This window comes from Mastigoproctus giganteus, chromosome 3, assembly GCF_048544385.1.
Source record: "Mastigoproctus giganteus isolate SK-2022 chromosome 3, ASM4854438v1, whole genome shotgun sequence".
NCBI classification, from domain to species: Eukaryota; Metazoa; Arthropoda; class Arachnida; order Uropygi; family Thelyphonidae; genus Mastigoproctus; species Mastigoproctus giganteus.
This window is the reverse complement of record NC_143577.1, coordinates 35,525,470-35,552,791: the sequence shown is the minus strand read 5'-3', so window position 1 is coordinate 35,552,791 and position 27,322 is coordinate 35,525,470. Positions and strand designations below refer to the sequence as shown.

The following is a 27,322-nucleotide window of genomic DNA, read 5'->3' as shown; positions in this document are numbered from 1 at the left end:
ACCCAAGCACGGTACTAAGTACTATAGGTTCTAATACCTCTCGTGTTTGGGGTTCACATAAAAAAAAAAAAATATAGTACAAGGAACCCACGGGCTTTTTCTGCACCAGCAAAAGGAAAGGGGAAAAAAAGTAGATAAGAAAATACAAATTATGTGCTTCTCTCCTCACATAGGTAACTGTTCAGTTAACATTTGAATTTCTTCAAACTGTCAGACTCAACTACCTGTGGAGGCACTTGTTCCAGTAAACAGCAACTTGTTGGCTAAAAGAACATTTACTACAATCTGGTCTAAACCTCTCCCCTATTTGAATTTATGACTCCTAGTTTTGGAATTCCTTATAACAGTGAATATCCAGATTAGTATATACTATCAGCTCATTGCTTTCATTTTACTAACCCCCTCTCACAGCCTTATAAACTTCAATCAGGTCTCCTCTAAGGTGCCTGGTTGCAAGCTCTGTAGTCTGCATTATCAGTCTTTCCTCGTACGGTCACCCATTTGCCGATTTCACCATGCGGGTTGCCTTTTTTGGACCCTTTCAAGAAGCTCTTTATCTTTTTTAGATAAGGTCTTCATACTTGCATACAGTAATCCAAATGCAGTTTTTCAATTACGTTGTACAGTGGAATCACTACCTCCCTATCTCTACAGGATATTGTTTGATAAATCATCAATAGAACATCATGAGCTTTTCTGGCTGCCTGTTTACGCTGCTCAGAAAACTTCATATTTGTCCATATCATAACTCCCAGATCCTTTTCTTCGTCTACTGTTTGTAATTTGCCACCAGGTATATAAGTTATTTTGGGGTAACTACAAGTGGAAGACTTAATTTTGCTACATTAAAACTTAACTGCCACTCTTCTCATCATTCTTTAAGCCTGTTCATGTTATCCTGAAGGAGCACTGCTTGGCACTGATCAATTATTGACTCTCTCCTAATCTTTATATCATCTGAAAATTTTGACATCTTGTTCTTTATCCCTTCCTCAATGTTTTTTTATGAAAATCAGAAATACAGTAAACCCCCGCTATTTGCGGGGGTTACGTTCCTGAGAAATGCTGCGAATACTGAGTTATGCCTCCCATAGTAATAAAGGGATTCCGTTCCAAAGTATGAAATATATAAGAGAAACTAGTCTAAAATTAGTCTAAAATTTTGTCTATGTATGTATTATATGTATCTTCATAATATGACTATGTACATAGACAGTACGTAGTGAAATGCAAGCATAAGGAATCGAAATGAAAATAAGAAACAATTTAATATTAAATGTAATATTTATTAGAAATTTCAAACAAATCTTTCAATCCAGCGCCTTTGCTATAGCTAAAAACTTATCCCGCCAGTTCTATCACCAGTTTCGCTAAAGTGTTGATAAAGGTGTTTTGCCTTTTCACGAAAGATGAATGAACTTAAGGGAATTTTATTTTGAGTTCGGTCTTCTATCCACAGATTTAAAGCTTTTTCCATTTTTTCTAATTTAACATCACAAGTTACAGAGCAAATTTTTGAAGCAATTAGCGCGTTTTCACGGACACTACAGCTGATTTTTTCTTCCAATTTCTTGATTGATCGTACCATTGACTTATTGATTTTACAATGTTTTGCCACTGACGAGACACTTTCACCATTAGAAATTTTGTCTAATAACTCAATTTTACTCTCTAATGTCATCACCTTCTTTGATCTTTTCACAATTCCCTTGTTATTCGTAGCCATATTTTTGTAGGGGGTTAGAAAAGAACTTGTCCACAATAAAGTCACTTTCTTCCGTTAACACACTCGAAAAAGTCTGTTTATACTAACACACTGCAAAATGGTAGATTTTTCACTTTTGTAAGCATATCTTTATAAATTGATAAATTTATTCAATTTATAAGCATATAAATTAAAAGCAAACGGCGAAACCTTCCATGACAAGCACATAACACATACTGAACAAGGATTAGCAAGAAACATTCACGCTCGCGATTTTGTCACCCCCCACCCAATGAGCGCTGTTTTGACCGGGAAAGATGATTTTAGCCACGCCCATGTTTTTTTATGGCGGAAAATGTTCACGGCGATTTAAAATTCACATTTTTTTAGGTTTCATTTCATATTAAATCAGCGACCGCGAATACAGATACCGCGAATAGCGGGGGTTTACTGTATAAGTAACTCAAGAACTGATCCGGGGGGGGGCATCACTCTGAAGAATATCCATTAATCACAACCTTCTGCTCTGCAATCCATCTTAGAATCTTTCCAGTAATCCCAACTTGTTTCAGCTTATAGAGTAACGTATTGTGAGGGACTGGTTCAAATGCCTTACTAAAATCTAAATAAATTATCCTGAAATCATTCCTTACATTTATTTCATGAGTAACTGTCAAAATAGCTTTCCAGATTAATTAAAGATGATTTTTCCTTAACAAAGCCATATTGTATGCACTTTAGAATGCTATTTCTATCTAGATGGTCCTGGATTGCATTCTTAATCATTGCCTCTAAGACTGAAGTTGGACTAACTACTGGTCTCTAGTTACCGACTTCACTCTTAGAACTGCCTTTATATAATAATGATATGTTGGCACTTCACCAGTCCAAAGGAATCCCACTCCAGTCCAAAGATACCCTCATGATTAACTTCAATAGTTCAATACATTCTCTGGTAGCCTCCCTCAAAATATATGCTATCAACTCCAGGATCCCTACTTGCCTTTAGTCTCAAAAGTTTTTGTAATAAACAGTTATCTGTAATTTCGAAGTCACTAATTTCATATGGCTCAGCCTGACTCACACAGCCTTCCCTCAGCATAAAGGGCAATCCACCCAATTAATGGGTGCTGTGTAAAAACCAAATGTGAAGTACCTGTTCATTTCATCATTAACATTGGCTGTGTTATGTAAGACTTTCCCACACACAGTGCACAAAGGTCTGATTCATTTTATTCTTCTTTGTATTCACATACATGAAAAACTCCTTGTCCTCATTCTTTGCTGTCTTAGCCAGTGCTTTCTCATACCCAGCCTTGGCTTCCCTCATGTTATCTGTGGTACTATTACAGATCAGTTTGTAGCTGTTGAAGGCTTCAGTACTTTTCGCCACTCAATAATTTTCCCATTTTGTCTTTTTCTGCTCTGACTGGCCAGCTCCATATATTCATTCAACCCAGCATCCTCCTCGGCCTGTATTTTCTTAATTATATGTTTTCATGTCTTCCGTGATGATTGCTTTGAAGGTATTCCACAATCCTGATATTTTTACCCTTCCTCTGCAATCCACCCAATTAATGGGTGCCGTGTGGCATCTAAAACTGTTACAGTCCCTTTTCTGAAATGAAAACCTGTGCCTTTACTTTTAACTACTGCAACATCTTTCTTCAACTTCCAACTAATGACTGCATGATCACTACCTGCCAATGGTACCTGTACTTTCAGCCCTTTGATGGAATCTGATTCGTGAATAAGAATAATGATGAGATCAAGAACATTCTTACCTCTATTTTCTCTTAATGGAAAATGTTTCTCTCCCACTTATTCCAATCAATGTGGTATCACACAGTTGGTACATTGCTCTGGGGTTACTGCTATCCATATGCAGTATTTTGCATTCGTCAGTGTTAAACTTCAACCATTCTCAGTCCTGTTGCAGTAGTATACTGTCATGACCACCCTGCCAACCTTTGTATCACCTGCAGACTTGGACATTAAGCCTGATATGCCTTCATTAGTATCATTGATAAATAGAGAAAACAATAATGGGCACAACACCGAACCTCCACGAATAAATAATATTAGTCCATGAAGAGCGGTGTATATTGATTACCACTTTGTCATCTCCCACTCAACCATCCCGTTATCCATAGCAGCAATGGTCCCAACAACCTAATAAATTGGCTAATGCTACACTGTTCCAATTTGTACAGTGTATTTTATGTGCAACAGTCAAAAGCTTTCCTGAAATCCAAGTACATGATATCAAAATTATTTTTTGCATCATGTTCCTTTGTGACTACATTGCAGTATTCAATCAAATTGGTCAGACAAGATTTCACTTTAACAAACCCATGTTTGTTAAAGAGAAGCTTCACTCTTGCAGTCTTGTCTAGATGGTTCTGCATTGCTTCTTTAACCTGTGACTCAGTTATTTTCCCTGGAACAGAAGTTAAACTAACAGGTCTGTAATTACTCATCACCCTGTGATTCCTCTTTGTGAATGGGGATACATTTGCACATCTCCAGTTCACGAGGACCTTCCCTGAATCCTTTAGCCATAATTCTCATAATTATGGCTAAAGGTTTGCTTAATATAATTGGATAGATCCCATCCACCTCAAATACCTTTCTTATACTTAACTTCAACAATCTCTTCCACTTTCCTCTCAGTGATTAACTCCATTTAGCTCCTTATTAGAATTTGATACACTTCTGGCATCAACTTCCCTTTGTTGATGCCAGATGATGTTGATGAGCAGAATCATCAATGGTGGAACCATGGATATGAAGTGGACCAATTTGATTCCTCCTCTCCCTCCTAGTGTTTACATAGGTAAAGAAGTCTGCTGTTTTTCTTTGCATCCTTTGCCAAAGATTTCTCGAAATTTGCCTTCGCTTGCCTAATCTCCTTTGTGACTTGATTACAGACTAGTTTATATTTACCATTAGGTTTCTGTGTGACCTGATAATTTATATGCATCTTATTTGTTTTTTTCTCTGCCATGAGTCTCATTAATTCATCTGCATCCAATTAGGTCTAAACTCTGAACAGTATTTCTTAGTTGATATGAAAAGCCTGGTATCGTCTATGATTAATTCCTTGAATGCTTCCCATTTAGAATTCGCTGATGGTAACATCATCAGTTGGTCCTACTGTACAGAATTTAAAAACTGTTTGAGACCACTGCAGTCACCTTTTCAAAAACCCTTAATTAAATCCCATGTTACTGTGATCACTGTCACCTAGTGGTTCTTTTAATTGCAGACTCTTAATGCATGAATAATCACTGCTGATAATCAGATCAAGAGTGTTTGCCTTCTTCTTGCCTCTCTAACATGTTGCTTTAAAAAACAATCATCCAGTAAATCCATGACCTTACAGATGTTTTCACCTTCCTTAAAGATATTAATTTATATCATCTCCTTTAAGGAGTAACAGAAATTCAAAGCAAGCACTTCTGAAACACATCATACCTTATGAACTGATGCATTATGACCAATGTAGTCCATGCACCCTTAAACCCTAACACGACCAACCGACTGACCATCCAGTAAATCCACAAAAGTCTTCCTAGTCTGCAAATGATCAACCCACAAGTTGCAGTCAATATCTGGAAAAGTCAAAATCCCCTGTTATAAGACATTCTGATTTACTGGCCCACTGTTACTGTGTACAGTTGTTCATTGTGCTCATCAAAGTCATTAGGCCTATAACACACTCCTACTCTCATTTTTCGTTTCCCATTGTTTATGTCACACCAAACTGACTCAAAATTCCACTGGCCACCCATCTCAATTTGATGCACCACCTTAGATTTTATGTGCTTCTTAACCAAGAGCATAATTCCCATAATATCCTGTATGGCCTTTCTGTAAACATTGTACTCCTCATATTCAAATTCTGCATTCCTTCTGCATTCAAATTTTATATATGAGTGACAACACATCTCTGATATCCCAAAAATGTCTGCGTTTATTGTCTTGAGCAGCAATTCAGATCCAGCAAATTTATTAAGCACCAGCAGTTATGCAACAATTATGCATATTATGTTATGAAGTTTGTTATTAAATATACAGGCATACCTCGAATAACGAATAGGATGCGTTCCACGAAATTACTTCGTTAAGCGAAACTTCGTTTTCAGAGGTAAAAATACTATGGCCAGAATAGGGATACGTTCCTACGTAAAGAAAATGAAAAGCTTTTTTTTTTCGAACAAAGAAAAGTTTTATTAAATAAACAGTCAACTTACATACAAAGTGAAATCACATTTTAAAATATGAGTCTAAAGTTGATTACTTATGCTTTTTTTCTCTTTCATTTAACAATTGCCTATACGGAGTTATTGCATTTAACACTGATCGCTTAACAATAGCACTTCCTAAATCAGGATCATTTTCACTAAAAAAATTTAAAACTTTTTCAATGTCATTTAAGCACCTTTTTAAATCTTTAGTTGTTAACACTTTTTCGGCAGGAACTTCTTTAACTTCGTCTTCATTATCTTTGTCTTCGTTGTTAACAAGGTTTTCTAAATTTTCCACTGAAAAACCATCATCTTCTGCATTCAATAAATTTCTAACATCCTCTTCATCGACATTTTCGAAACCTATTGATTGAGCCATCTGGATAACTTCATTTCTAATTTCTTGGATGTTATTTTCTTCTTCTAGTACAACTTCTGGCCATATTTTGCGCCAAACTCCATTTTAGCATTTCTTAGTGACTTCTTTCCAAGAACTATCAATGTTTTTAATGGTGCAGTTTTTCCAAAAAGTTTTAACTGTCATTTCCTCTTTATCCTCTAGTTCAGTTAAATTGCTTAATGTTCGATGCAGATAATAAGCTTTAAATGATGCTGTTACCCCCTGATCCAATGGTTGAATCAGGGAAGTTGTTTGCTGGAAGAAACACAACTTTGACAGGAATGCATGTGTCCAACGTGTTAAGATCAGTAGGATGTCCCGGAGCATTGTCTAACAACAAAAGAGCTTTTTCTTCAAAGTTGTTTTTTTGACAATACCGTTTTACTTCAGGACAAAAGTGGTTAACAAACCAATCAGTAAATAACTCCTTGGCAACCCACGGTTTTCTATTTGCTTTCCATATTGCAGGTAAATTCATTTTTATGTTACCTTTTAACGCCCTCGGATTTTCTGAATGGTAAACTAATAACAATTTTAATTTATAATCGCCAGAGGCATTTGATCCAAAGAGTAACGTTAAACGGTCTTTGGCTGCTTTGAACCCAGCAGCTGATTTTTCTTCAATACAAATGAAGCTTTTTGTTGGTAGCCGTTTCCAGAACAAACCGCTTTTGTCAACACTGAACACAAAATTTGATGGAAAATTTTCACCTTCAATTATTTCCTTTAGCTTTTCTGGAAACTTATTTGCAGCTTCTCCTGTTAATTTTACACTATGAATCCTGGCCCGTTTTTTAAATTTCTCGAACCAACCACGAGAAGCCCCAAAGGTTTCCGTGATTTCTTCAGTTTGTTTAGATTTCAGGTGATTAAACTGGAAAATTTTTTTAATGTTAAATGGGGCTTGAAATTGCGGACTTCGTTATATCGAAGCTTCGTTATCAGAGGTAACGTTAACCGAGGTATGCCTGTATATATTTTGTGATATCAAGCTTACAGTATATGTATTTTGTATCTGCTATCAATTTTACGTTATATATTATGCTATACCATTACATTTGTAAGTTCTCAGTAATTATAATGGATAATAAATTTATCTAACTGATACCAACCTACATGAATAAAATTTTCAAGCCACCTATTTTGCCACAATTAAAACTCCAGACTTCCCCTATTATGCACTCAATACTATAACAATGACAACAGAATATTCTAATAACGCACCAGGTTTTAATTTGAAATCAGTACACTCCTCAAATCGGATGCAAAGAAAATAATCATCAATTTGTGATCTATATAATATCGGTGTAGATACACCATAGTTAACCCATAAATTTGAACTACGTAAGTAGTGTAAAAATTTAATGTGTATGGTGTATCTACACCGATATTATATAGTTAATTACCAAAACCCATAAGGATTATGCCTTGTGCACTTCGTTTTCAAAATACATTATTACCAACGCCCTTTGGCATCTCTCATATTATGGATATAACTTCGCAACTGCGATGGCATGTTGCATTACCAGGGTACCTGCCCACCCACTAATGATGAAGCCCACTAGCTTTGAAACGATCGTCTGGGTGGTGGTATCCTCTGAAAATAAATAACAGTAGTCTTCTTTACTAGAGAAGCATTATTTATTTGAAGTAGTGCAATACCAGCTATCTCATTGTAAAGGCACCCACAATATGAGATACTAATTAAACGATGCCTCTGACACTACATACATATTTCAAATTTATGGGTTAACTATGGTGTATCTACACCAATATTATATAGTTAATTATCAAAACCCATAAGGATTATGCCTTGTGCATTTCGTTTTCAAAATTAAAAATAAAGTATTTTTAATAAATAAAAATAAAAATTTTAAAAATTATAATAGTTTAGTAAAATAAGTTTGTTTTGTTAATAATAGCTTGGATGGAGGTAGCAATAGCACCTCATATGTATAATTTGATGCAGCAATTTCAACTTGTTCTATATAAGTAGTTATTCAATTATATGTTATTAAAATACGATATTTTCAGAGCAGAATAATTTGTAAATTGTTTGTAATTCATTTCAGCACATTTCATAATTTATTAACAGTGAGAAGTAATTATTTGAATAAAATTTGCATTTATAAATTAAAGTCCTTAATAAGTAAATATTAGTAACAGTAAATGAAAATTTCATTTTTTCTAGATATAATGAAGGAGAAATCCATTTCAATTTGATGGCCCTTATCTCAGATAAAAAAATGCTTTACAAGAGGAGGCTTGAAGAACTTGGTGGCCAATTAAATGTGAGCTTATTTATAAGTGAGAGAAAATTTGAGATGATTGCAGTTTAATGAGAATTCATAAGTTTTTCATGCTTTGAGCAGTAGAACTTAGTTAAAGTTTGCTTGGAAATATTGAAAATTTGGCTATAATGTCATTTCAGAATTGCAGCCTCTTCTAGGTCCTTTTTTGATAGTACAGTGGTTTCATCACTTGTTCGCATAAGTCTGGGTTTGATTCAGGCTTTTCAGCCAACACAACATACTGATCAGCTTGTGAACACACACAATTGTTCATACATAATATACGATGATGCAGTATGGTTTAAGGTGTTAACTACCTTATATAAGCTGAGATTACTCAGTAAACAATGTGCTGTTGCTCACAATAATTTAGATAACTCATTGTCACCAGCAAGTGATGTATGATAGAGTATTCATTAAGAAAAAGTAGTCGTGGACATTTTTATTAGCATTAGCATTAGTTGAGGCATATGATGCAAAAAAGCAAGCTTATAGAGAGCTTCAGACAAAAAAAAAAAAAAACCTTCCCATCTGGTCACTCCAATGTTTGTCTAGTTCAGCTTATTTATTTACGCTATCAACTTCCACAACAACAGATGGAAATCTGTTCCAGCAGTCAACTACCTGCTGGTTAAAAGCAAATTCTGCCCATCTATTCTAAAATATTTCCTCAGTTTGAATCTATGCCCCCTCAGGTTCTTAATCTCGGCAAGTGGAAGTATCCCATCAGCATTGAGCCTTCTCAAACCATTCAAGGCCTTGTACACCTCAATCAGGTCATCTTGCAGGTGCCTAGTTTCCAATGCTGCAACTTGCAGAACTTAAGCCTCTCCTGGTAAGAGGACCCCTTCGTTCCCCTCACCAATCTTGTTGCCCTTCTCTGTACTTGCTCAAGCAACTCTACTTCCTTCCTAAAATGAAGCCTCCACACCTGTACACAGTACTCAATTAATGGCCTGACCATTGCCTTATACGAAGGGATAATCACCTCCTTTTCCCTTGGACATTAAGCCTGATATACCTTCATTGATATCATTAATAAATACACAAAACAACAATTAGCCCAGCAAACCCTGGTGGACTCCACTAATAAAATTAGTCCACATAGAGCAATGTCCATCTATTACCACTCTCTGCCATCTCCCACTCAACCATCCTTTTATCCATTGCAGCAACTTCCCTTAATACCATACCACTCTATTTGTATAGCAGTCTTCCATGTGTAACAGTATCAAAAGCTTTCCTGAAATCCAAGTATACGATATCAAAATTATTTTTTGCATCCAGTTCCTTTGTGACCACATCATAGTATCCAATCAAATTGGTCACACAAGACTTCCCCTTAACAAACTCATGCTGTGTCTGAACTATTACTGCAGTCTTTTCTAGGTGATCCCACATCACTTCTTTAACTAGTAACTCCATTATTTTTCTCCTAACAGAAGTTAAAACTAACAGGTCTATAATTATTTGTGTCACCCTTTGAACCCCCTTTGTGAATTGGGGTTTATATTTGCACATCTCCAGTCCATGGGGACCTTCCCTGAATCTAAGAATTCTCTCATAATTATGGCTAAGGGTTTGCTTACTTCCCTCGCTGTCTCCTTCAATATAACCGGATAGATTTCATCTGCCCCAGGTGCCTTTTTTATGTTTAACTTCCACAATTTCTCCTCCACTTTGCTCTCCGTTATTACAAAATCATTTGGCTCCCTGTTAGAGTTTAGTAAATTTCTGTCCTCCCCTTCCTTACAGAATTCCTCATGTGTGAATGTATCACTAACGTTTGGTGGTATCACTAATTTTGTGATACCTGCAAACGTTACCTTGTTAGCCAATCAGTAATTCCAGTTCATATTTTAACAACTTTGGTGGTGGTGTTAATGATTTACCTTTGCTCTTGAGTTCTTTCAGTCACACTGTGCGATGAAGATCTTTAAACCACTGGTAAATCTGCATGTTAATTGAACAGTTTTTTAAACATGCATTCCATTTTTGGTTCATTTACTAAGTAGCTGCTTTCCTAGCATGTTTTTCTTCATTAAAAATAGAATGTCATTACACTGACTTCTTCTGCAAACTAAAATTAGCCTTATTAATATTAACATTAGCATTAGCATTAGCAGAGGCATATGATGCAAGAAAGCAAGCTTATTCAGCATCAGCCAAAAAAAAAAAACCCTCTCCCATTTCACCCCTCCGTTCGTTCGAAATACCTGTCCAGTTGAGCTTTAAATTTGTTTAGGCTAACAACTTCAACAACAAGTGATGGAAGTCGGTTCCACCAACCAACCACCCGCTGGCCAAAGGCAAATTTCCGCACATCTATCCGACATCCGTCCTTCCTCAATTTGAATTTATGCCCTCTGAGGTGATTATTCTGAGAAAGATGAAGAATCCCATTGGCATTGAGCATGCTCAAACCATTCAAAGCCTTATACACCTCTATCAGATCACCTCGCCCGTGCCTAGTCTCCAGACTCTGTAATTTGCAAAACTTAAGCCTTTCTTCGTAAGAGCAACCCTTTGTTCCATTTACTAATCTTGTTGCCCTTCTCTGTACCCGTTCCAGCAGCTCTACATCCTTCTTGAAATGAGGCCTCCAGACCTGTATACAGTACTCAAGATGTGGCCTAACCATTGCCTTATACAAGGGAATAATCACCTCCTTATCCCTGCTAGAAAAATTCCTCTTTATCATTGACAAGACACCATGAGCTACTCTTGCAGCTCGTCTGCACTGCTCAGAAAACTTCATATCTGCCTGCACAATTACCCCCAGGTCCTTTTCATTCTCCACCACTGTCAGTGTAGTACCGCAGAGTTGATACATTGCTCTGGGGTTACTGTTACCCATATGTAGTACTTTACATTTGTCAATGTTAAACTTCATTTGCCACCTCTCAGCCCATCTGTTCAACCTTTCCAGATCCTGTTGCAGCAGCATAGCGTCAGTAGTGTCCTGAACGACCCTGCCAACCTTTGTATCATCTGCAAACTTAGACATTAAACTTGATATCCCATCATCAATATCATTCATAAACACCGAAAACAACAATGGACCCAACACTGAACCTTGAGGAACTCCACTAATAACATTAGTCCACGTTGAGCAGTGTCCATTGATTACCACTCTCTGTCTTCTGCCACTCAACCATCCCCTTATCCATAGCAGCAATTTGCCTCCAATGCCACACTGCTCCAATTTGTGCAGCAGTCTACCATGTGCAACAGTATCAAAAGCCTTTCTAAGATCCAAATATATAATATCAAAGTTATTCCCTGCATCCAGTTCTTTTGTGACTACATCATAGTATCCAATCAAATTGGTCAGGCAAGACCTGCCCTTAACAAAACCATGCTGCGTCTGAGCTATAACTGAATTCTTGTCTAGATGATCCTGCAGTGCTTCTTTAACCAGTGCCTCCATTAATTTACCTGGAACAGAAGTTAAACTAACAGGTCTATAATTACTTGTGTCAGCCTTTGATCCTCCTTTGTGAATTGGGGTTACATTTGCACATCTCCAGTCTATGGGTACCTCCCCTGAGTCCAAAGAAGCTCTCATAATTATGGCTAGGGGTTTGCATACTTCCTTTGCTGCCTCCTTTAATATAACTGGATAGATCCCATCCACCCCAGGTGCCTTTTTTATGTTTATCCTCAACAATCTCTCCTCCACTTTCCTCTCAGTTATTACAAAATCATCCAGCTCACTGCCAATGTTTACTTTACCTACATCATTCTCCTTCCTGAATAACTCCTCATGCGTGAATGTAGATGCAAAATACTCGTTTAGATTGTTAGCCACCTGAGCAGGATCCTCAACTGTTGAACCATCAATATCCAGTGGACCAATCTGATTCATCCCTTTCCTTCTCGAGTTCAAGTATGTAAAGAACTCCTTTCTGTTTTTCTTTGCATCCTTTGCCAAGGATTTTTCGTAGTCTGCCTTTGCCTGCCTAATCTCCTTTGTGACTTGGTTACAGACCAACTTATATCTATCATAGGCTTCCATGTCACCCATTAATTTGTATGCATCCCATGCATTTTTCTTCTCTGCCACATGTCTCATTAGTCCATCTGACAACCATTTAGGCCTAAACCTTGAACAATATTTCTTAGTTGGTATGTAAAGCCTGGTAGCCACCAAGATTAGTTCCTTGAATGCTTCCCATTTTGAGTTTGCTGTTGGTAACATCATCAGTTGGTCCCACTGTATAGAATTTAAATACTGTCTCAGACCATCATAGTCGCCTTTACGAAAACAAAAACCCTTCCCTTTACCTCTGATGGTAGTTACCTCCTTGAGTAAATCCCACTTCAACACACTGTGATCACTGCCACCTAGTGGTTCATTTATCTGCAGGTTGTTAATGCATGAAGAATCACTACTGATAATCAGATCAAGAGTATTGCTCCCTCTTGTTGCCTCACGAACATGCTGATGTAGAAAACAATCATCCAATAAATCCACAAAAGCCTTGCTAGTGTGCGAGTGACCAACCCACAAATTCCAGTCAATATCTGGGAAATTAAAATCCCCCATTATAAGACTCTCTGATTTACTGGCCCACTCTATTTCCCTGTACAATATATTATTATACTCATCAGAGTCATTAGGCCTATAGCACACTCCTACTCTCAATTTTGATTTCCCTATGCTTATGTCACACCAAACTGACTCGACACTGCCCTGTCCATCGATGTCAACTGGCTTCACTTCCTTTGACTTTATGTGTTTCTTAATTAATAGCATAACCCCTCCTCCCCTCCTGTCCTGTCTATCCTTTCTATATACATTGTATTCCCCAAATTCCAGTTCCGCATTACTTATATCTGTGTGACACCACGTCTCTGATATCCCAACAATATCTGCCTTTGATGTTTTGAGCAATACCTCAAATTCATCAAATTTATTTACCAAACTCCTAGCATTGGTGTACACGCAGGTATACATGCACCTGTTTCTATTCTTAGCTACCCTAACACAACCCATGTGTTTACTTGTAACGCAATGACTACCAGCAGTCTCTGAAATATCCTGCATCTTGTTTTTCAGACTTCTGCTCATTTGAATAGAAGCAGTGCAAGAATCACTTCCACCTCTGCCAGTGGCTACTGTTAATCTATTAGTCCTTGTATCCCCCCCAACTAGCAGTTTTCCGACCCACCTAACACTGCCTCGACAGCATCAGCAAAAATTCTTGCACCCTTTCTATTTAAGTGTATCTCATCCCTGTAGAAGCAATCTCTCCTGTTAACAAGTACAGTCCAGGCTGAAAAAAATTCTACCCCTTGAGCCTTGCACAATCCCTCCAGGGCCGAATTGATCGACAAGGCTCTCATCATATACTCCTTCCTATCGTGTCTGGGCAGAATTGCAGACACTTTCAAGTTCAACCCTAATTCACGGCTTTTTTTCAACAGTGACCTGTACTTGCTAAGTAATTCCGCCGGTCTCCTACTCTTAATATCATTAGTGCCAACGTGTACAACTATATCACCTTTTGTGCCCTTAAAAGATGATATCCGCTCTACAACGTCATCAACCTTTGCCCCTGGCAGACATACCCTGGTCCTATTCCACCTATCCTTTTTACAAAGCATGTTCCCCGTTTCCCTGACAATAGAGTCACCAACAACTACTAGTTCCTGTGGGACCAGCGCATTCTGCCTAGGGGGCTGCCCCTGTGTTGCCTGATGACCAAGTGCAAGCTCTGGCGTTGATGTGGGCAGCTGAGAGCTTGATGGGCCCCTCAATTTATTTCCTTCGAGGGCATCCACCCTGTCCTTCAAGGTCTCATAAAGGCCCATAACAACGCTGAGTTGTCGCCTGATTTCCTTGCACTCCTTACATCGTGCATACACAAAGACATCCCCCTTGGCAGTATCATGTCCCGTACCCGACTGCTCCGCAAACATCAAGCAAACAGTGCATTTTAATAGACTGTGATTCAGAGGGCAACTGCCCCCCTCAGTTCTCCCCTGAACCACAGCACTCCCATTAGCTTGAGCCTTTTGCTTTGCTGCTCTGGTCAGAGTCATGATTCCAATTTAATTCAATAAAATTTAAAACAAAAATTAAATCCTTAAGTTATATCCCAAAACAGTTATGTTATATATATATATATATTTTTTTTTTTTTTTTTTTTGGTATCTAGTGTTCCCTTTATACAACTTCCGTATCACGTGTACCACTATAGTTATGTATTAATTATTTGTTACGATTAAATCGTTATATATATTTATAGAGTTAAAAATACAATTTAATTGACAATAAAGTTTATCAAGATTAATAGATTTACTGATTAATTGACAATATTATATTATGCAGTATACTACACTAAGCTTATGCTATCGTGTAAAAATGGCGGGAATTCACGAACGGTATTTCTACGGACTCGTAAGTATTGATTAGCTTCGAAATCTCGCTATCTCAATTTAGAATAAACTAAGGATCCTGACTAGGTCTATAATCTACTTATAGAAGATAATTTGATATAACAATTGGTTAATAAATCGACTAAATTTGGTTAAAAGACCTCTCGTTCAATTTGTGACACGTGGATTTGATACCGTTTACCGATACTAAGTAATATCTACGAAATCTCTGTCTAAGTTAAACTTTAAACTAAGTATCGTAACTAGGAATATAAAGCTACTCTAGAAAATAAGTTAATATGACAATTTAAACTAATAAAGCAGAAAATAAATCAGGAAAAACTTCTCTGTTTGAAGAGCTTTAAGGAGCAATGTCTGCACAGGCTAACCTCGCACCCAAAAACCATTAACACAGAACATTGGGATTAATGGTTATAATGTCAAGAATATCGTGGTCCCCTCAATGATACTGAACAGAATTTCAAAAACATACTTGTAATAAAAAAGTTATTTTTAATTTGATATATCATTTGTATCATGTGTATGTAGAAATACATATGATCTTTGTCTATTTTTTATGGTGCTTAACAAGTTTTTGTGTGCTTTTCAGGTAAAGTTGTTGCAACTGAGAGATCAAGAGATCAACCATCTGTTGTTTTGCTCTGGAGATGCTATTTAAGCTTTGGGGTCAATTTTAAACCATAGGGAGGACGTAGAATAAGTCTATTAATGTGATTGCTATATAATACCAAATCACAGGAGTAATCAAATGCAAATGTGCTGCTTTTTTTTTTTTTTTTTTTTTTTTTTGAAATTAGAATGAGTTTACTGTAGAATTTGAAGAGATCTTGTAGGCAAATTTCAGGTTCTAAATTTAAGCGAATGAAACACGAAGAAAACTATTATAGGGACAACCTAATCAACAGTTTTTATTAGTATGAGTGGAAATATCCCCTAAAATGAACAACAAATTGAAAAAAATAGTCCCAACAATGGCCAGATAGTGATTATTCTGTTGGATTTCTCATGTCAGTGACATGAGTTATAGAGCAACAGTTCTTAGCCTTCTGGTTACAACCCATTAGGTCACTAACCCATTTTGAATGGATTGTCAGTAAAGTTTGTTGAGAAATAAATTGCAAAAAGGATAAGTAACAGGAATCAAACTGCCATCTCTCTGGATTTACAATGATTGACCCCTTCTCACTTTCAAAGTAGAGTTGTCAGCATCATAAAGTAGGTATCATCATAAGGGAAGGAATGGAGATCAGGTTTTTGAGTGTTTTTTTTTTTATTTTTATTTGAGATAGACCTAGGTCTATCTTATACACACATAAATGATGTTTGATTGATTATCTTTATTTGAATATTAGGAAAGCATGTGAATAATAATATATATTATTTCCAAACATTTGGCAGTGCAACACATGGAGCCTTTTATTTTTCTTTAATTTTGTATTTTTGGTTAAAGGAGGCATAGCCCCCCCCCCCAAATATGCTCCTTTGATACCACATAGTTGCTCTGTTTTGTTTTTGCTTTTTTGAAAAATGCTGTTTTTCTTCATAGAGTCATAGAAATTTATAAATTAAAAGTAATTAAAATGCAGTGCTGTCAGCTTTAGAGAGGCTGTGCACTCTTAACTTGTATTGTTATGTGAGACTCGTGAATATGGTGTCTTGAAGAAACATGTATACAGAGAGAGAAAAGACTTAAAAAGTTTATAGGGGAAGGTTAAGTGTTCTATAAAGTTATAATCATAGAAATTAAGTGATAAGAAGATAACTATACTTACTTTTCATTTTATTAATCACAGAAAAAGAAATAAAAATTCAATTAACCTTAAAAAAAAAAAAAAATTAATCACCTGAAATGTAGCATACATTGTAACCAACTTATTTTTTTATTATTATTATTTTTTTATATTTATATAAAAATGCAATTTATAAAATGCTTATATACAAGCAGAATATGCACAGTAAGCATGCATAATTTTGAAATTTCAAACAATTAACAATTTTGTAAATTTGAAAATGGAAGTGACTAATAGTTCATATTTATATTTTATGTTTATAACATTACAATTCATTAGTAAAAGTTCAAAAATTGGTATATACTCCATGTAGAATTCCAAAAAAAAAAAAAGGTTCCGTGTGACCATTTTTGTTAGTGTTGGGTGGAGATGCTGCCACTGCTGAGTTAACAATAAAGCTGATGTGCAGATTTTTGTCATATGAGTTTTGGTTTCTCTGACAGTGTTTTTTAGATTAATAGAAATTTCAGTAATATATTATTTGATGATCATTTAAAAGAGTTTCTTCAGACAAAGAAATATGTTATAAACACAAACAGAATATAGCCAAACAGTAGTGGGCAGATATCTAATAGCATTTTCATTTAATTTCACAATCAAGAAGAAAGAACAGTTAAATTGCACATTGAGTAGATGAACATTGGGAGATTAATTTTTATTTTATTGCAGATTGGTGATGATGCAGAAGCAGGTGAACTCCATTCTGAAATAAGCAAGCTTCATATGCTAATTGCAGAAGAAGAAGTAAAAATGAAAAGATATAAAGTAAGTTATTAATTAAAATATTAATTATTCTCCTATATATTTTCAGTTGGCAGTTCCCAGCCATGCTTACCGCTGGTGGTATATTCATTATTCCGTAGTGGTAAAGTAGAATTTTCTTCTATTAAAAAAAAAAATAGCAGTAGAAGAAAATTCTATTTTTTATTTTTTTGAAAATAGAGTCAAATAAAAAAGGTCTAGATTATTTGTCCCAGCTGTAAGCTTGAGGAACAGCAATCAGGTGAAAAATAAAATAATTAGTACCAGTTCATTCATCTGGAATGTTAGACATTAAAAATCGACTCTGCAGTGCTAATGTGGTAGTAATTGCATTTGCCTATAAAATCCTCAGACATGGGGAGGGTCCAGGTAGCCTCATGTACCTGAAATGCTAATGGCATCATAGTTTTCTAGTATTTTTTTACTATTTAAATTAATTAAATGCAAATAACTTTAATTAAACCATGATATTTGCAGTTAAGTGAATTTTATTGTGTAAAAAGTATTACATAGATTTCTGGATTCCATATTGCATTCTATCATCAGGTCTAAGGATTGAGATGTTATTTAAACCAAGATTACATTAAATTAGTTTTTAAAATGTGGAAAATGCAGAGAAGTGCATAAAGATTAGTAGAAGAGATGTATGTGTATAAAGATCTGGAGAAGTATGCAGCATTATATATCTCTGAATCCATTCTTTTGAGTTGATCAGCATGCATTTCTACTTGCAAACATTGGGAAAGGAACCCAAAAGATGGCTAAAGAGAGAAATTTAGTACGTGTTCCCTTCCTTCCAAGAGGTAACTTCCTTTTTACAGAAAATTGTACTTGAACTAAATGGAAGTTGCTAATGATAATTTGCAACTGAACTAAAATTAACTGAAATTTAAGTGAAGTATATAGTAACATTATGAATTCTACCAGTAAGCTATGGAAGTTCTTTTTAAATTATCGTTGTATTTTAATTAATTTATATATTTTCAACCATAACCTTAGATTAAAATATTTTTGAATGTTAATCAAAGTTATTCTAAGACTTGCCTAATCAGGAAATTAGTTGATTCTTAATTTTGCAATATAGATGACTATTCAGAACTGAGGAGGAAGCCTATTTATATGAATGCATAGATCTACTTAGCCTAAATCTCAAAAATGACTGGGTTGAATAATCATTGGTGTGAGGGCAGTTTTACTTTAAAGGCAGTGGAAAGGAGATTGAAGAAAGGAATTAAAGGATAATGGGGTTAGAACATAGAACTAAAGTTGCAGTCTTGTGTTCTAACTCCATTACCCCTTCAGTTCTGTAACTAAATTTATAGAGCTAAAGATTCAGTGGCTGTTAAGAGCTATTATGAGGAGAACTACTGCAGTGAAGGTTAATCATCATTTGATAAAATAAAAATAAAACAAATTTAAAGTACTTTTGGAGAAATGAAATATTTTAAATTAAATTTTAAAAAGTAAAATAAAATGAATTAAAAATAAGTACCAGTGATTTAAAGATGACTGGATGAAGTAATCAGAATTGGAATAAATCGAATAATTAACTAATATTGAAGACTAATGTTTCCCATAGATTTGTATATAACCTCATGACTTCTTTTGAAAGATAACAGCCTGATTTCTGAAGGTATATGATCTTTACAGTACAGAGTCCCTGGGATATTGCCATTGTGTGTATTTCTTCTTTCTTCATGCTTTGAAGATTGTGCCTATAGATTGGGGGATCTTGGCCTGTTGGAACTTGCTGAATACTCTTGGAGCAGCTTGGTAGGGAAGGCCTTGTTTTTTGCCTGAATTATTGGGATCTTAACTTCTGCTGCAAAGAGTGGAGGTTTGAGGTCAAGAATTTGGTATTGAAACATGGTGTATGCTTGGTTGGAATCTACATTTTGTTGCTTATTAATTAAGGAGGTATCTGTAGATAGTTGAAATGCAACTTTGAAGTTCCAGATTCCTCTGCAATGCAGTTTCTGCTTTCAGCTCCACCATACTGGACTTCTTTGTTCAGTTGGTTGTTAATTTTCTGTAAGACTTTCCTATATATATATACAGGCTCACACTTCCATTGAATGTGATATATGGAACCTCTTGGATATATAGGAGTTCCTTGTTATTGATTGTTGAAGTTCTACTTTAGTGATCTGTGTCTGCACACATGTCACATGCTTTATGGCTGTTTTTGTGATGGTGCTACTGGTTGCCAGAAAGAATGGTATGACCATTTGGTTGGTGGATTTGATTTTTGTGACTGAGAGGTTCCTCGAAATTCTGTCTTGTTTGAAATGGTCCTCTCTACCAAGTGATTGGGATATTCATTTTTCTTTGCCAGGATCCTGAATTCTGGAAAAGATAAATGAAAACAAAACAAAAATCTCATTTTGAGGGCCTTGAGTATTCCTACTTTCGTTGAGAAAGAATAAGATGAATTGGAATTTAAGATGTCTGAGTTTTCTGTATGTAGACAGTTGAGGCTGAAAGTTCTAAGGGGAATGTAAAAAGTGAAAGTTGCAGGTTTTCTACCATTTCCATTTTAAATTTAATCCCTTGCTGGAAATTGTTGAGGTCTCTGAAAAAGAGGTTTAGGTTGTCCACTCCATGTGATTACCAGTTATTAAGTAGTTTTATTTTGTCAGTTTAATTTACTTTATACAATACTTTTTACCCAATAAAATTCACTTAACAGCAAATCATGTTTTAATTAGTATTCACATGTAATTAATTAATTCATGATGAATAACCACATTATGTCCTTGTCACATTAATTAAATGTAAAACCCCTGGCATTACTGCTGTGAAGGGTCTATTATATATACCACGTTTGTATACAATAAAGATTATATATATATAATTCCAGATATATAAGTCCATGATATTCATCAACTAGAATATTTTTTGAGAATTAAAGAAACTAAGTATGGAGTTAGGTTAAAGTTCCTCGTTAACTGTTCAAAATGAACCTTGCTGGGATTTTCAGGGAATGGTTGGGGGTCATCAAGGAACAAATAAATACCTGGTCTGCGTATTTATTTGTTCTAGAGAGTCAAAATTTGGCATCGCTCACAGGGCATTACCAGAAGCATATGATGCAAGAAAGCAAGCTAAAGCATCAGCCAAAAAAAAAAACATGGTCTGTATAAGATTAAGAATAGCTGCATGTATACTTGCATGTACACCAATGCTAGGAGTATAGTAAATAAATTTGATAAACTTGAAGTGCTGGTCAGGATATCAGAGGTGGACGTTGATAGCTTAAATAAATTCAAGGAAGAACTGGACAAACATTTAGAGGAAATAGCTGTGTGAAATGGTGAGTTTTTTTTTTTTTTTTTTTTTTGGCTGATGCTTTTGGCTTCCTTTCTTGCATCATATGCCTCTGGTAATGCCTTGTGAGCGATGCCAAATTTTGACTCTCTGGGATTGTTTTTTTAAATGTCACAGTCAGATAAAAGTAATTTACAAAAATGTAAAACTGAAATAATTGCATCATACAAAAATAAAAAAAAATATCTACTTAGATTCAGATTACTTGCAGTCTGCCAAGTGATCCAACATATATATTTTGTACTTGTTTTCATAACGCTGAAGATCACTGTTTGCCCTACGATAATACGAATTAACGTTTGTTTTACCTTTCATGACAAAACATATTTATGTTGTTTTTTTTTTTTTTTTTTTGGTAGTTGTTGGCGCATCGGCTTTTGTGGCCATAATGCACCTCCCAAGGTTTTTTTCAGTACTTTGATCCAAGCCCGAGGCGGGAATCGAACCCGCGACCTTTGGGTTGCCAGGCAGGCACTTACCCATCCGGCTAGCCCGGTCGGCTATTTATGTTTATGTTGAATAAATGGAAAACGAAAGTTGTCTTTTATATTTTATTATTGTTTTATCCTAATCCCCTTTTTATATAGGAACTTAATATTGCCAACTGCAGTTTTGCCGAATGTTATCATAATCAAAATAATGTAAAGAAGCAAGCTAAGTATTGGCAAAAAAAAAATTATAATAATAAATTTTTATCAGCTTTTAACATGTCCAATCTTTCTTTAAATTTACTTCTAATTTCAACACTAAGTGGTGGAAGTTTATTCTGATAATCAGTTACAGCAATACCTCGCTTAGCACAGCTTCAAACAGCATGGGTTTCACTATAACACGGTTTTCAATTAAATTTACTGTACATATTAAAACTCATTCAATAGCCTAGATGCGTACTCTACATATATGCTGCTTTGTTGTAGCCTAGGTATGGGTACATATACGCTGCACATATGCCAGTAGTACCCTCAGGCAGTCAGTGGCAGCAGTGTTCAGTATTCTTAATTCCATCCTGACAACAACATGAAAGCTTTTCAAACTTTTCATTTCACAATTTATTTTTTACCCCTTTAAATATGATCGAAAATATATCTGCATTTTGGTTAGAAATCATTGCCAACAACATGCGTTATGTTTGGCAGCATATGTTTTGCCCCATTTAGCAAATAATTTCATTGGTTTTGAATCGCAAGTTCAGACAATTGCCAAAGACATTGTGAAGATCAGAAAATACTTGGAATTCGAAACTTTGGACACTGCCAATGTACATGACTGCATTGACTCACATGCAAATAACTTAGATGATGCAACTTTCCTTGAAATTGACGAGAAAATTGCATATGAAGAAGAGGAAAACAATTCTGACGTGGCACCAAAAGAATTTTCAAAAGAAGAATTGAAGAAAGTTTTTCGGGGCTTGACATGGCCTGCAAGGCAATTATGGATATAGCATCCAGATACAGCAAATTTTATAAGATTGGATTCAATGCTACAAAGACTTGTATACCGAGAAAAAGAAGAGATGACTTCACCAAACTTCATTTTGAAATATTCAAATAAACAGTAAAGCTTTTTTTTTCATCTCTCACGATGTTACCTTTTCATTAATAAAATGTTTGCAATATTTTTTTATTCCAAATCCTTTTAATTTGTTATCAAGTGCAAATTGTTTATAGATTTATTATAATTTGTTTATAGACTGTTTCTCTGGTATGCATTCATTAAAAACCCATTATAATTATACCTCAATCAGCACAGCTTCACATAACACGTAATAGTTTCGGTACCAATGTGGGGTATTGCTGTACTTTATGGTGGCTGAAGGAAACTTTAGCATTGACTTTGTTTTTTTTTTTCAAGCATGCAATTTCATCCATCAGAATTCCAACTTTCTGCATAATTTCCTCATTCTCTTTACATCTAACATATACAGGAAGTCATATGACTTGTGTATGATCAAATCTTTTATTTTCCTCAAATGTTGGAGCCTTGTCTCAATATATTATTATATTTATTATCAATGTAAACAACAATAACTATATATTTATTATTCCATTATTATCAATATAAACAATATTTAACTTATTTAGAATTCCTTTCAGGTTGAAAACATTAGGAGGAAGCATAACTATTTACCCCTTATTATGGAATTATTAAAAATGTTAGCAGAAGAAGGAAAGCTACAGCCTCTAGTACAAAAGGTATTTATATTGATAATTTACAATTGCTTTGTTTTACTAATTGAATAAGAAATATTATAAACAAAATGTAATATCCAGAATCATACTGAAAACATCAAATTTTTGATTATTTACTAATTTGCTTAAAACAGAACTAAACTGGCTGAAACACAAATTTTGACTAACTACTGATTTCTATTACTGCCTAAAACAGAACTAAAATGGATGACTTGATGCTTTAGCTCATTTGTATGTATGAATTTATGCAGTTTAGAATTACTAGTTAGCTGAAGGCTATTGAGCATCACAATCGAGGCCAGTGTAATATTATGTAGGAAAAAAGAAATTGTCCAGAGTCATCTGACTAACATTATTGAAATCAGACAATAAAAATATATCAGTTAACTTTATGGTTGACTTCACTTTAGAAATAACATCATTTGACATTAGCTAGATAGATTTTAAGAAATGTTTTTTTCTTGCATACATAATTGATTGCCTTAAAATTTCTGTGTAAGAACCAAATAGAGCAAAGTTTCCGGCACCCCCCCCCCCCATACTTCTCTTTCAACCCATGCATGGTACTAAGTACTATAGGTTTTTGATACCTTTCGTGTTTGGGGTTTTCATAAAAAAAAAAAATGCCAAACTAAGAAAAGTAGCATGTTCTCACGAAATATTTTGCAAATAATTAAGGTATATTATTAAAATACTTGCCTGAAAGATTCACTTTGTCTTGGATGAAAATGTTTCCTTCATGCAACTCACATTAAGGGTACATATCTAATCTGTTGTGTTTACACTGTAGGGATGGGGTAGGGTACTGATCACTAATAGTACAAAACACTTAGTTTCCCAACCTGTGCGTATTCAACTCACCACATGTACATGCTATCCTTTAAGGAATTCACAACAATTTATGTGAAATCTTTTTTCAATCTCTCACATAGTAACAAAGATCACAGAGTTTTGTTTTTGCCACCATAATAGTTGTGCAGCTTGATGTATTAGTAATGGCCACATGGTGCAAGGAAGCCTATGGCTTATGCTGCACCAGCCAAAAAAAAAAATAATAATAAATAACAATAATAATAAAATAACAAAAAAATAAATAAAATAAAATGATACGGATAAAATAATAATAAGAAAAAAATTAATAATAATTAATAAATAAGAGAAAAGGAAATGGACAACCTAAACGTTTCCCTCCTTCTGTAGGTAATTATCCACCTGACCTTTGAATTTCCCCAAACTGTCAGCCTCTACCACCCATGTAGGCAACTTATTCCAGTAATTTATAACTCTCTGGCTAAAATAAAACTTCCTGCAATCCAGTCTAAACATCTCTCCCCATAACTTGAAATTATGGCCCCTTGTATACAAGCTGTGCATTGAATCATACGTCTGGTGAATATGGGCTTGGCACACCCAGGGTCCTGAGCTGGATATCATCATTCTTCTCTTTCTTGGTGATTCCCTTCTACTTTTGACTCTCTCTCTCTCTCTCTCTCTCTCTCTCTCTCTCTCTCTCTCAGGGTAACTCGGGATTTCCCCCCCCCTGGTGCAGCATAAACCTCAGGCTTCCTTGCACCATATAGCTAATAATAATTTTTTGTCTTTTGTTTGCTGTGGACGTTATTTCTCTTGAGGATGTTCATTTTTCCAGTCAATTTCTTACTTCTATTACCCCATTGGTACTGGGTCAATTGTCCTATCTTGACCAATTATTATTGTTGTTGTTGCTGTAATTTTTATTTGATTGTAAATAAAAAATTTTGTACTGTTTATAGCATTGTTTATTATATATAATTGTAGATAGCTTCTAAAGAGAGAGAAAATCTGTATTTTAGAATATTACTTATTGTTTAATGCTTGTAACTCATACAAAAAAAAATAACGTTTTTCTTCCAGCACCACCACTCATTCAGTAAACTTTGTAACATTGAGCTAAACTATTTCTTGCTAATTACAGCTACATAAGCTGGTCATAGAGAATTTGAATGAACTAATGACCAGTTTGAAATTACTTTAGCACAGCTGAGAAACAGAGAGAGAGAGAATTCCCAATGTGTGTCGACTATACATTTCATTACAATTGTTTCATTACATTACCTTGGTTGTGCAAAATTAAATTTTTTTTTTTTTTTTTTTTTGAGTGCATAAATTAAGTCACCATTTATTGAAGAGATTAATCGTGAACCTGCTTCAGGAGCTTTTCTCTTATTTTCAATATTACTTTGCTGAATCAAGTAAAGGATGAAAGATGTAAAAAGTTTTTTTTTTTTTCATGCATCAGTTGTTTTAGTATATATAATTCCTTTCGAGTAACTTCTTATTGTGTACGTACACTCACACAAAAAATTTAATTCCATAAGTGTAAAATTTTGCAATTGTAATCAAACTTTTTTTTTATGCTGTTTTGAAGTAACATCAGACTGGCTACTTGGCCCATTTAGTGTAATTAGTTATGAAACTTATTGAAAGTGATATGCAAAAGGAAAGGAATATTGCCCTTTTTTGCCTAAATTACAAGTATTAAACAGCAAATAATATCCCAAAATATGAATTCTCTTTCTCGCTCTAGAAAGTATGTACAATTTTACATAAAAAACAAGACTGAGTTGTTTGTTTTAGTGTACAGCTCATATATATCGAGCTGTGTAACTGCTATGGCATCAAAAACGAAACTTGGCAATCTTATCTCGTGCGAGGAATTTACTGAATTCCTCCACAGCACAGCACAGTTATTACCTCTTTTGTATTGACTAAATTAATGCATGAACTGTTCTATTCAAAATTGTCTATCACAACAAAAACAAATGAGGATTACAAAAATTATGTACAGTGTTAATAAAAATATGAATAAAAATTCCCCTTGATTAAATACTTGTAATGCCAGCATACTCTGAACTTGTACAGATACTTTAAAATTCCCCTTGATTAATTACTTGTAATGCCGACATATTCTGAACTTGTACAGATACTTGGAACTCATATCAATTTAAATGGGTTCAAAGTATTTTGGTCCCTTGAACTTCAAATTAACTAAGTTTCACCATATGTTTGTTTTGGTAATAGAGACCTAAAATCCCTAAGGTGATTGCAGAATGAATGGGGATTTAATTTGGTAATAAATGTTTTTCAAAAATCGACTGTATTCAAAGACTTTGAGATTGCAGTTATAAATGTTAATAGCACTGTAATTGCACATTTAGTATAATTCTACAACACATGCAAAGTAGTGGTTTTACTCTACCCAGAGGTATAATCAGAGTACCATATAAACCAATGCATTATAACTAAAGTAGTCAAAGTATGCCAAAATTTCTCAAATGACTAAACTTTTTTAACAGGTGCTGCCCTGTGGCATCATAGATTGGTCATGCAAAACAGCAGGGAAAGTTTCTAACAAAGTCTCCACTTTTTGATGCACTTTAAGTCACAAATGGTACTGAAGGAACAAGTAGTAGTTTTGCATATTGATTCTGGTACTGCTTGGCAAACCTCAGTATCACCCTCTCTTTCTTGGTTTTTGACAGTTTGTTGACCAAGAAGCCTCTTCATGGTGTTACTCATTTCATAGATCTGAACCCATGTCTCATCTGCTGCAACATAAGGATGCATCACTTGTAATAATGGTGGCTCTCTTGTTTTTCTTTCAAGTGGTGGAAAACTCAGTATATCACAATCTTGACATGTGCCAGATGTTTTTCGAAATGTATAAAATTGTGTTCTGATCTGCCCTACTATCCAAATTGAGTTAATGACTTATTGACAGTCTGTCAGCTTCTAGTAAGGGGACATCAAGTTTCATTTCACATTCTTTGCATCTTTGCACTGTCTATGGTCAACACAGATGAAGATATATGACTGTGTTTCCACTGCTTTTCCAAGCTGTCATAGACACACACATACCCCTGTTCTCGTTATAAAACCATATGTACGAGTATATGCTTGGTGGGGGGTTAGACCTTCCATTCATATTACATATTCTTTGATAATTTCTTTTTATCATTTTCTTTTGTCACTTTTTGATGTACTACTTATCCTTTATCTACTTTTACAATCACTTCCAACATTGATTAATCCTCTGTATTTGCATTTTTATTGTCATGTTTATCAACCCTAACTTCACAGTATTATGTTACTGTGTTGCTACATTGCTTCTTGCCATGTAAACACATTGCTTGAAAGCCACAGTTTTGTCTTTGCCAATGT

The 27,322-nt window shown here is 35.0% G+C and overlaps 1 protein-coding gene across 3 annotated transcripts in view; it reads left to right on the top strand.

Moving 5' to 3' along the window:
- Uch-L5 (ubiquitin carboxy-terminal hydrolase L5) overlaps nt 1–27,322 on the top strand; it is a 103,410-nt gene that overhangs the window by 64,270 nt on the left and 11,818 nt on the right. For 2 of the 3 annotated variants that reach the window (XM_090370476.1, XM_090370478.1), the window contains exons 8-10: nt 8,547–8,646; nt 17,511–17,606; nt 23,015–23,125. In XM_090370476.1, coding sequence (XP_090226602.1) covers nt 8,547–8,646; nt 17,511–17,606; nt 23,015–23,125 — 307 coding nt within the window. The remainder of the gene's footprint in view (nt 1–8,546; nt 8,647–17,510; nt 17,607–23,014; nt 23,126–27,322) is intronic. The other variant, XM_090370477.1, reaches the window with a different exon arrangement.